Source organism: Castor canadensis, chromosome 1, assembly GCF_047511655.1.
Source record: "Castor canadensis chromosome 1, mCasCan1.hap1v2, whole genome shotgun sequence".
NCBI lineage: Eukaryota > Metazoa > Chordata > Mammalia > Rodentia > Castoridae > Castor > Castor canadensis.
Window position 1 is genome coordinate 20,710,990 of NC_133386.1, and position 12,629 is coordinate 20,723,618.

Sequence of the window (12,629 nt, forward strand, 5' to 3'; positions counted from 1 at the left end):
AAGTTCTTCTCTACTAAAATTTAATATACGAGTTTACCAGGGCATAAGTGTATACTTTTAAATGAACGTATGTCTACACATAGCTATGTTTAAAATATTTTTGCTGATAAAATTATTTAAGCTAAAGTAATTTACATACATATGCAAACAAAAGTTGCATTACTTAAATCAAAAGTTTTAAATGCTTAAGCCATGAAGAACTCAATTTGATAATACCATTTTTTCCATTTTTATTTAATGACTCATATCCCAATCTACTTTGTAAGATCTGCTTTTACCATGTCCCCAATTACTAAATTTTTTTGTGAAAATTGGCACTAAGAAAAAAAAGGAGGGTTTATAAAATTCCTTTCTGATTCAACAAAAACTCAATCAGCTTTTAATCCAAATATTTAATGACATAAAACACCCTCAAATAATCATATAATAAAAACAAATTAAAATCAGTATTGTTTTTCTTTAAATCATTTGCATTCAGCTTTGCTCTTACTGTGTTCTATAGGAAGAAAATTATTTTTTAGAGTCATTAATATTTCAAATGAACTAAGCAATTGAACCTAAATCCAGAAAAATTAGAACCCAGTGTAGGGTGATTTTAGGTCATCAGAGCAATTTCAATGCTGCTAATTATAGCTCCACATAAGCAGCACTTATGTTTCCATTTCTTGCCCAAATTTTATGGGTAGGAAGAAGTATTTTTAAAGGTGAAAAATACAAGTGAATGTGTAGATAGGTAGAAGGAGAAATGCAGAGAGCTGTGAATTTCCTTAGCACCTCTTGTGTCTCTTATTATTCCTTTACCTCTCCCTCTTTGAAATAGACAGGAAAAATCACTAAATGAGAGTATTTTTTTGCACAAATTTCCAATTGTGTAACACTTGAAATTATTTTCCAACAGTCAAAAGAAATATGAAAATAAACAAAGAAAGAGGAGGTGCCACTGAGGTGAAAAGAGAAGTGACTGAAATTCCATAAGTTATGTAAAAACAAAGATGATAAGAATGAAAGAGGACACAAATATTAACAAACACTGGATTCTGAAATGCCAACACGCATTTAAAATAGCCAAGTTTCCCTTAGATTATGCAGTATTTTTTCTCACTCATCTCAGTCAGTGAATGTATCTACAACAGACTGCCTCTATGTTTTTGTGGCAAAATACTGAAATTTATAGCATTTCCTTCGCAAAAAATTAAATTTAGAGAACGTAGGAGGAATAGGGAAAGATAAAGTCATGATAGACTTCACACTTAAAAGAGAAGGAAATTTACAGTATCTTAAGATAAATAAATACCAAACCCTACTTAAACTGACAAGTACTATACATGGAACTACTGATAATTAAAATAAAACTAAGTATATTCAGTTGGAATAAATACTTAAGTCAGTATTTGAGATGTCAATATTTAATTCTGCAATTAAAACTTATTTATATCTTATCAATTAATATAAACTAACATCAGTTTTCAAAATATAGTCAGGCAAATAAAATGTACCTGTTACTAGCTCATTTATGTCATGGCAATTGTGCCATTTCCTAATCTGAATTGGCAGTTACTTAGCCACTAGCACCTAGATCACTGCCTTACAGTGACACCTGCTGGAAAGTACTGGAATTATTTATTTCCCACTGCATTATCTGGATGGTTATTAATTTTTGCATATATGAAAAGAATATATAGAAGACCACATTTCCGATACAAATAAGACAAATTCAAATTTCCTAAAAGTAAAAGGTAGCGTTTATTCTAAACATTTAAATTTTAATGGCATTTTTAGGAAATTAGAAACATCAAGAAGTCTGCCCAAAGAAGACTTCTGATGACAGTTAACTTCCCCTGACTTCAGTAACTTAACTTGCACTTGTTTGGAGTCTAATTATAAAACTCATAATCAGCTTTCTCCAGTGTTTGACTTCTGTTTTGTACCTGGAACTGGTTTAACACCAGTCATAAGAACTTAAAATAATCTCTGCTTTGTGAAAGTACTCACAAAAATAGATGAGAAAAATGACCCGGCTAGGAAAAACAAATGTTTTACTTATTCACATAGATAGCTGAAAAAATAAAGTAACATACATTAGTGAGAGGATTTTTCTTCTGTATTATCAAAACTGATTTTCCATGAAAAACATGTTTTGCTAGAATACATTTATTCTTCAAAGTTAATGAAGGTACATTGCACTCAAACAGTTTCAAAACTTTTACAACTAAATTAATAAGTTATACTAAATTTTAATTAACCTCTTATACAAATGAGAAGATTTCTAAGTATCTCTACAAAGAATGTCCTATCTCCTAAAACTTTTCAAACAAAGTATGTTTCCAGGCAGAAATACAGTGAATTGGCTAAACTATAAAAAATAACAATATGATATGATCAAGTCAATAAAATATTGCACCCCCCTAACCCACTGCCTAATAAGCACAGTCAAAATGCTTAGGCATGTCTTATTGTACACCATCAGAAAAACAATATTGTCTTAGGGGCAGTCTTCCAGACACAAATGAGTTTGAGTTTGGCCAGCTAACACAGCAACAAGATACATTCTAGAGAATGGCACTAAAAATATGACAAGAATATGTTACTGCGGAGGTATAAAACTCACTTTAATATTTCTGTTGTAATCCCCTCCTTTTATATCAAATCACCTCATTTTTGACAAAAGTAATGAGACAGTATGAGTGTTATTTGAACAATATAAAATTATGATAAAAAAATATAACAACTGCTAGCTCAGTGGTTATGTTCAGGATGTCTGACGTGGTATTAGCAATGTCTAACTGTCAACCAAGTTACCTCCAAACTCTAATTCGTCCACCTGTCCAAATGAAACTGAGATCCTCAAGTTTAATTACAATATATGGCGATTCCAAGAACAGAGGGAATGCTTTAGGATGGGGCTACACCTGCTTTTTAAATGTTGCTTTAATTTTCTTAATTAAAAAGATAATTAGCTATAAAAAAGATGAACATTTTTAAGCAATGTACTGAAAAATTATTTTCAACTCTTCTTTTTACTTTCCTGAAATTTGCATAATATTAACTTACTAGTTAAATGTACTAGTCAACGTCAAGACGGTGGCAAGTAGCACAGAGGTAACAGGTCATAATGAATGTAGTCGTGCCATATTTTCTCTAACAGTTAGCTAGCCTGCCTCACAAGATAGGGTTGTGTCGATTGCAAAATAAACGATGTCCTGAAACAGCCCTGGTTTCAGATTCTTAAACAACATTTAATTAAGCAATTCACTTTAACAGCTTTTACAATCAGTTACTAGGAAAAGGGATCTTTTCTTTCCTTGCTAAGAACCAGTTTAAAAATTAGTTTTTCAGAGCCCAAGAAATAGTAAAATTGTCAGCCACCCCAGCTCATCAGTTACCTTACAGAGCTTCTGGTACCGAGGAGAAGACACTGCCATCCTTTGTAAACGATGCAACAAAACCACAACTTTCTGCAGAGACGTTCTCACCACAGCCATCATTTTAAGTTTACCACACTTCTGAAGACACCTCAGAATTTGCATTATAAATGAAGAGCCTCAATCATTTCCTCCCGGTCACTGGACAATGATTTGCCAGTTCTCTGAGCATGCTCCTTTCCAGAAATGCATTTGAAAGATACAAGGGTTTAGGATCTAGAGAAAAGGAGGCTGCTATTCCTTCAACTTCTCAATTGAGAAGAAAAAAAAAAACACAGACAAACGCCACCCAGACGGCCCCCAGCAGATGCTCACTGCCGGGACTTGCTCAGCTCAGCGTGGCCAGAGATGAAGCAAGTTGTCGGGCAGCCAGGCACGACTGCCGGGGAGGAGTGTGCTCAGTAGCCACAGAGGATGTTAAGTGAAACATGAAAGCTGCAGATGCAAAGCAGGCATCCCCTGGGAACAGAGATCCAACATACCGCTGCCGCCACCATGGTGCGTGCCTGGTGGCTGCTTTACAGGAGGAGCCAGAGTGGCAATTACCCTGGCACTCTAAAGAGGGCTGTGTGCTCTGCCCCACTACAGGCAGCCCTGGCTGTGTGTCTGGAATGAAAGAATAACAGATGCTGTCAGAAATCTTCCAAAGAGCAGGAGGGAACCTGACTCTAGTGACCACAACCCATACATACATTAAGTGCTAATCCATCACCTTCAGCCCCAAATCACCTAAACAAAACAAAACAAATGATATTTGTAGAGGCATGTGGCTTTACCTAAAATACCCTAAATGCAGAGCCATCCAGGGGGCTCCCACGTGCCTGCCCAGCAGCAAAGCCCCCATCAGAAATCGAATAGGCTAGAACTCATCCAATTAAACAGCAAAGTTAATAAAAAGAAAAGTCTAGAAATGACTACAGAACATTCCAAATTCCCCATCTCCCCTTAAACAGCATCTTCATGATCTCATTTTATTTGCTATAAAGCTGCTTAAATTTTATGAATAGAAAATGCAAGGCTATAATTATCTCGTATAAAGAGCCAGCACAGAATTTTGGGGTTTTATGCATGTGTATACATATTTGAGGTGCATTTTCGACTGCAGCTTGAATACCATTACAGTATCAACTAGAGTAAAGGTGGCATTAGGAGATGAGCAGGATGAGCCAGGAAGATTCACCGACTGGGTCAAAGAGCAGAGCCAGAAATAGAGTCCACATGCTTTTCACAATCAGGATGCTATTCAAACTAATAACCTGGTGAATACTGCAGTTCCCCTCTCTCTGACGTCAAAATTCTCTAAAAGACATGCAGGCTTTTCAAGAATTGCTTTGCCTTCATTTACTTCACCTGTAACCTCAGTCCTTCCTGGGAGCATGATTTCATATCCTATATTGGGTCTTTCAGAGGTGGGTACATCAAGAAGGTTTTGTGGGCTCCTGCTTCTGTGTTTTTCCCTGCAGTTCTCGAATGAGAACCTGTACTGCCTCCCTATGGTGAGCCCAACAGAGTCAACACATCCACCAAAGCCAAAAGCAGAGCACATATTCATTATCATAATTTAAAATGCTAAGTTCTTAGGCAAATAGATAGAAACAGGTTAGTGATTGCTGTGGGTGGAGGGACTGGCATTTGGAAACGGGATGATAGCTCAAGGCAGAGGGTTAAGATATGGAAATGACCCAAGTTGGCAATGGTGACGGTTGACAACTCTCTGACCATGCAAAAAACAACTGAACATAATATGGAAATGAACTGAACAGTGTGTGAACTATTGCCAATAAAGTTGCTATAATTATATGGAGTTACAATTTGAGTATCTCTTATCTGAAATGCTTAGGACCAGAAGTGCTTCAGATTTCAGATTTTTTGGATATTGGAACAGACTATCAAACTTTTTGCATATCCATAATAAGATATCCTGGGGGTGGGGGTGGGGGCAGGGGGGAGAAATGAACCAAGCCTTGTATGCACATATGAATAATAAAAGAAAAATGAAAAAAAAAAAAAGATATCCTGGGAATGACACCCAGGTCTAAACACAAAATTCATTTATGTTTCATACACAGCTATACACATAGCCTGAGGGTAATTTTTGTAATATTTTTAATAATTTTGTGCATGGAATAAAGTGTCATGGTGTGGAAATTTCCACTTATGGCCTCATGTCAACATTCAAAAAATTTTACATTTTGGGGCATGTGGATTTCATATTCTGGATTATGAATGCTCAGATGGTATAATTCCTATTCCAGAACCAGCAAGTGGAGTTTCCAGGCGACAAGTATTTTACCCCCCAAACCTGGTGCTGGGCACAGGCTGGGTACAAAGGAGAATCTGAAACAATGTACAAAGTCTGCATCTCTGGAATCTGAGGATAAAAATAAGGCTAAAAGCAAACCTTGGAAATGAAAATACAATAATCCTGAAACACAAATTGTTACAAAACAAAACCGGCCACCAATTATACCACTCAAGAAAGGCCTCAGGACCTCAGAATTTTATCCAGGAAAGAATACAAGCATCTTAATTAACTGGTGAAATGTAAAGACTAAACTTAAAAATATAATTAATACCAGTTTCCTAGAATGTGACCATGAAAATTAAGATGAATGCATAGAACTAATTAACCAATGGGCAAGTTGATAATGAGCTTTCACTCAAAGATGGTAAATAAATACACTTCTTCATGTTTTTCCCAGTCCTCTCATGTGAACACAGACACCCAACCACAACTACACACCAGGCCCCTCCACCGGATGTTACTCAATACAGTCAAAACGGAATTAGCTGTCCCCTCACACCTTTCGCTAACCTGCACCCCTGCCTCAACAGCCTAGACTCTGAAACTGCCCGCCATCTTCATTGTCCTTACTTTTGTCCCTCCCAACAAGCCATCAGGCCCACTCACACTGCCAGCGCCTCATTTCTGGTCACTATCACCTCTGGACTGCATGACTACAAAAGCACCCTAACAGACCTCCCTGCAGTCATTTCTTGCCTACTGCAGATTCATTTCTCATCATGCCATCAGCTAGATTTCTATAAAGCAGAAATCACAATGCATTGCTCTCTCATTTAATATCCTTTATGACTTCTAGCCATTGCCAGCAGGTTAAACTATAAAATACTTAGCTGACTTCACAAGGCCTTCTATGTGCTACACTGTTCAGCTCTCAGGAAGCATCTCTCTCCTACAAGTCTCCAAAGGACTGGCTTTTCTCTTAGCAAAGGGACTCTGATAAGAAGTAAAACCTACCAGCTTTCTGGGGGGACAACGAAACATAAATACACAAATCCAAATGATCACCCATGCTTAACAGAAATAGCATATAGCATTGCACACTCCCAGAAATAAATCCTCATCTTCCATTGTCTTCCAAACTACCTTTCATCAAAATCTACCCAAGATCTATTTTAAACTGAACATAAGAATAAATTCCATCTTATTGAAATAGTCCCCTGACCTTACACCTGGTTGTCATAAGACATGAAGCAAATATAAATAAACACAGAATGTGTCATCTCAGTACTTCTGTGCATGCCCCTGTGCATGGGGCACAAGTTTGCAAGGTCCTTATTCCATCTAACATAGTGCATATATATGGCTAACTCCACAATACCACAAGCACACCACAAAAAAAAAATTTATGATTTCAAGTGATTTTGTACATTCATTTTCTTCAGCACACACCTTTCCATTTCTCAACAAGTTTCCACTTAAATCACTCACACAAATGAGAATCATTAATAAATAAGCCTTCAGGAATATTAAAACTCCCTTGTCTCAGAAATACTCAGCCACAGGTACTGTCTCTAACAATCATTCAGCTACCAATAAGGTGCTGAAAAGAAAGCCATGCAATTCTTTCAGTAAGATGAAAAGAAAGCTTTAAAATTCAGAGCATTTAACAAGGGAAAAAGGGAGTGAAAAAACATGCAAATTACTGTAACATGAAACATCCAAACATAAACAAATACACACATTTATCTTCAGATAAACAAAGAAATATGAGTAGGCGCTTAGCAAATGCCCTCTCTAATATTTTATGTGAACCCAAAGAGACTATTTAAGCAACATTAAATTATTTTTGAGAAGCAAAATATATATTTTACTTATTTTTTTAAGAAGCAAAATATATTTTAGTATTTTCACCAGCAGCCTTTTTTTCTTCTTGCTGTTTGCTATAAGATAATTCGGGGCTTAGTTATTTTTAGTTTAAAAATTCTTAATATTTCTATTTAAATTTCTTTTTCCCCACAGTTTGAATATGCATTAAATATTGAGAGGAGTTTGGGTTATGGTAAGAATAAATCCTAAGATAAAATGTATCAGAAAACATCATTAAATTCCCCCACAGGCCTGTGTTTTGCTGGTCCTCATTACAAGGTTTATTTCAAGCCTCCTTTGTTCATTGTCTATAAACTGTTACCCACTCAAGTGAACAGTCTAGATATCTGTTGAAATTAACACCATTACCTAAATTAAATATCGATAAGTTTAAGTGATAAAAACTAATATATTCTACCATCTACCCTCTGGAACCCCCTAAAATTCAGATGATCATAAAATATTGTATCAATTAATATTGATGGTGACCTTAAGAGACTCTAGAGGGTGAGACAAAAGAAATCGTTTAACTTTGATCCTCACCTGGTCACAAGTCACAAGTATAATGCACAAAAGAAGCAATGTAAGTAAACAGAAATATTCATTAATCTTAAGATTACAACAGTAAAACACATTAAGAGTCTTCAGACACAGAAATAAGCTATGCGTAAGCCTATTCTGAAATGGCTCTTTAAAAAAGAAATTTAACATTTTTAATGGAAATTATTAGAATTGCAATAAGAGTAGTTCAAAAAAAAAAAAAGCCTCTACACCTGCACACCCATGTTTATTGCAGCACTATTCACAATAGCCAAGTTATGGAAACAGCCAAGATGCCCCACTACTGACGAATGGATTAAGAAAATGTGGTATCTATACACAATGGAATTTTACTCAGCCATGAAGAAGAATGAAATGTTATCATTCGCAGGTAAATGGATGGAACTGAGTGAGGTTAGCCTGGCCCAAAAGACCAAAAATCATATGTTCTCCCTCATATGTGGACATTAGATCAAGGGCAAACACAACAAGGGGATTGGACTTTGATCACATGATAAAGCAAGAGCACACTAGGGAGGTATGAGGGATAGGTAAGACACCAAAAAAAACTAGATAGTATTTGTTGCCCTCAATGCAGAGAAACTAAAGCAGATACTTTAAAGTGACAGAGGCCAATAGGAGAAGGGGACCAGGAACTAGAGAAAAGGTTAGATCAAAAAGAATTAACTTAGAAGGTAACACACATGCACAGGAAATCAATGTGAGTCAATGCCCTGTATAGCTATCCTTATCTCAACCAGCAAAAACCCTTGTTCCTTCCTATTATTGCTTATACTCTCTCTACAATAAAATTAGAAATAAGGGCAGAATAGTTTCTGCCAGGTAGCGAGGGGATGGGGGGGGAGGGAGGAGGTGGGGTGATTAATGGAGGGAGCAGGGGGAAGGGGGGAGAAATGACCCAAACATTGTATGTACATATGAATGAAAAAAAAAAAGCCTCTAGACCCTTCTCCCAGCTCTACATACTTGTTGACATGATACAAAATAGTCTCTGGGATGTTTGAAGGGAAAAGGGTTCCTACGAATGGCTTCACAAAGGTCATCAATATTGAGTGTCAACTGCAGCAGTCAGGGCCACGTAGCAGTCAGTGCTCACTCACGATTTGCACACGGTGCACCATAGTGGCACCAACCTGCATAACATCACCTCTGTCCTTGACGATCCAGGTGATCAACCAGGGTAGGTAGTAACATACATCAAATGAAAATGGGACATATGGTCACTAGGATATCAGCAATATTAATTGTCAAGCTGATGTGAAAAGGGCATGGCCTAGAAAATACCCAGTTACAAAGTGGTGGTAGACCTGAAGACTTACTCAGTGAAATAGGTTTTGAGCTAAGTTCGAAGGAAGAAGACCCAAATGATTGCCCTATTGGTCAATCCATGCAGAAAAAATGCAAAGTTTAAGGACACAGAACCGGCAGTACTAGGAGATCCAGACATGCTTCATAAGAGTTCTCATAAATTTGTTTAAAGGAAAGATTCAATATTAGCACATTTCTTGCAGACGAAAAATTTGAACCTCAGACTGCATATACAATCAAAGTTATCAAGCTAAAGACATAAAAGTAATACCTTCAAGTCTAATAGGCTTGGTTGTAAGCTAAGCCATAGAGCTTTTGTAGCTCTATATATTATATTAAGTATTTATAATAAATGGGGAAAAAAACAACTTCACATTAAGGGAAAATGCCCTTATAATTTAGGATTCAATGAAGCTAACTCTAATAGAGCTTAAAATGACAGAAAACAGAATAGCATGGTGCCTCCTAACTCTAAATAAACAATTATTACTTCCATAAAACAAGGTGAGTTTTTTCCTCTCTAATACTAAGGAAAAGTATTTTGTAGCTCTTATTTCCAGAAACCAATTATTCACAGGAGAACATGGGTTTCAGAACTGAATGAGGTGACAACCTCACTTTTTAACAGTAATAACTTTGTAGGTGGAGCCAAAGAGCACAGCTGACACCGCCTGCAGGTGTGGCTTCCCATGCCCTTACCTGCATCTGCTGCTTGAGCTCCTGGGCCAAGGTGCTATCCTGAAGTGCATCCTCCCGCTGAGAGGCATCAGCGAGCACATTGGCTGTGGTTTCTGCTTCTTGAAGCCACTTGAGGAAGTTCTCCAGGTCTCTACGAGAGGTCTGCACTATCTTCAGCTCAGCCTCCAGAGCGCTCTGTCTGTCAGCAATGCTGGAAGAAAACAACATGAGAGGCACAGCTCTGTTACTTTACAGGGTGGCACTGCACACTGTGTGCAACCTAAAGAAAAAGTTAACAGCCTCAAAAGAACTTTTATTTAATAAAGTCAGTGAACATAACTGGGAGATTGATTTACATTGTGTGTCTAGAATGATTCTCAACAAAGGAGTCCTGTGAATCATGAAATGTGAGAGGGAGACATATAAACAATAGCAAAATCACTTCCACATCACAAAATAATCACGACTACATTGTACATCCCATATTTGCACATGAAGCAGCTCCCACATCTATTTATATCAATACCTTAATATAATAGCTGACACTCAAAAGGTAGCATCAATAAATATTCGTAAAACCAGTAACCAAATGGACTCTAGCAAGGAGCAAAATCTCAAGAAATAGTTAAGATTTAAAACAATAAATAATTGAGTGACTGGCATGTGTAGCTGAGAGGTAGAGCAGTTGCCAACCATTTTCAGGGCCCTACATCCAAACCCCAGCACTGCAAAGATATTAATAACTTTAAGGACCTAACTTACATATCTGTGAGTAATTCTTCTACTCAATACAAATTGATTTAATAATAACTGGAAGACAGTAGACAACCAAGGTTTTACAAACCTTCCCTAAGTCTCCATCAAAATTTGAACTCAAAGAGTGGCTTGAATTAAACACACACATATAAATTCAACATTTAAAACTTCATATATGTCAGAACACAATAATAAGAAAACAACTCAATTTTTAAAATGGGAACCAACATTTTCACTCCTAGGTATTTAAACCTAAGAGAACCGAAAACGTGTCCACAGTAAAACTGGCTATAAATGGATGTTTATAGCAGTATTATTTATAATAGTCAAACAGTCCATTCAGCTTAAATGCTCATCAGTTGAAGGAAGAATTGATAGATATTTTATACCAATACATGGAGTATTATTCAGTCATAAAAAGAAATGGAATGTTGACCCATGCCATAACGCTAATGTATCTTGAAAACATGCTAAGTGAAGGAAGGCACGTACTGTGGAATTCCAATTATATGAAATTTCCCAAACAGGAAAATCCATAAAGAGGAAAATCAGAGTGCCTGTTGACTAGGATAGTGGGTAGTGGGCAATGGACTCTGTTATTGGGTATGGGGTCTCGTTTTCAGGTGATAACTTCTCTGAAAGAAAGAGTGATGAAGACCTGGCTGGGGGTTGGCATCAGTAGGAGGGGGAGGATATGGGGAGAGGGTGTAGGAGTGTGAATATGGCAGAAATATGTACTCATGTATGAGAATGGAAAAATGAGACCCATTGAAACTATTCTAAGAGTGGGGAGAGGGAAGATAAAGGAGAAGGATGGAGGGGATGAATTTAACTAAGGTATGTTGTAAGAATTTTTGTAAATATCAAAATGTATCCCCAGTATAATAATAAAAAATAAAAATAAAAGATGATGAAGAGCATGGCTTGGTGATGAACACCTGTAATCTCATCACTGGGGAGGCTGGAGCAGGAAGCTAATGAGTTTGAGGCCAACTCAGGTTACATAGCAAGATCCTGTCTCAAAAGTACAAAAACAAAACAAAAAAAATGTGAAGAGTGGTGATGGCTGTACAACATGGTGAACATACTTAAAAAACACTGTGTGGTACGCTTCAAAAAGGTGAGTTTCATAGTCTATGAATTATAACACAATAAAAACGCAGCATATCTAATATGAACACATTCATATTTTTTCTTTCTGTCTACTCATCCATCCATTCATTATCAACCTATCTACCTGTCCTTCTGTCGGTAAATATACAAAGATGGGGAAATGTCTGGATTGTTAATTTAATATTAATGTAGCTATTTCTGGGTTCTGAGAATTAAATTAGCTTACTTTCCTACTTGTAATTTTCTGTATTTTTAAATTTACAATGAACAAGCATCTTTTTCACATATCAATAAACACATTCTTCAAAGAAATGAGTCAAAGATTTAAACAGATAAATCACTTCAGAAGATATATGGACAGTAATAAGCACATGAAAAGATAAAAGAGGCCTAGGATCATTAACTATTAGAGAAGGTCCATCCAAAGCACAGAGTTATCACACAGATTCCAGTGGCTTTAAGAAAATGACGGCCCCAAGTGCTGGTGAGAACGTCAAGTAACTGCAACTCTAATTTGTTATGGGTAAGATGTGCAATGGTAGAGCCATGTTGAAAAATGGTTGGCAGTGAATCACAATGATGCACTTATTATACTCTCCAGCATGCTTCCTGCTCTGCAGCATATTTCTTGGAACTATCTCCATGTAAAAAGTTTATATCCACATTAAAATGTCCTTCCT

General features: G+C 36.7%; 1 protein-coding gene across 7 annotated transcripts in view; it reads right to left on the bottom strand.

Moving 5' to 3' along the window:
• Nucleotides 1-12,629, bottom strand: part of Utrn (utrophin) — a 521,188-nt gene that overhangs the window by 224,837 nt on the left and 283,722 nt on the right. For 6 of the 7 annotated variants that reach the window (XM_074072723.1, XM_074072717.1, XM_074072708.1 and 3 more), the window contains one exon: nucleotides 10,102-10,291. In XM_074072723.1, coding sequence (XP_073928824.1) covers nucleotides 10,102-10,291 — 190 coding nt within the window. Of the gene's footprint in view, nucleotides 1-3,383; nucleotides 3,956-10,101; nucleotides 10,292-12,629 lie in introns of those variants that run through there. The other variant, XM_074072741.1, reaches the window with a different exon arrangement.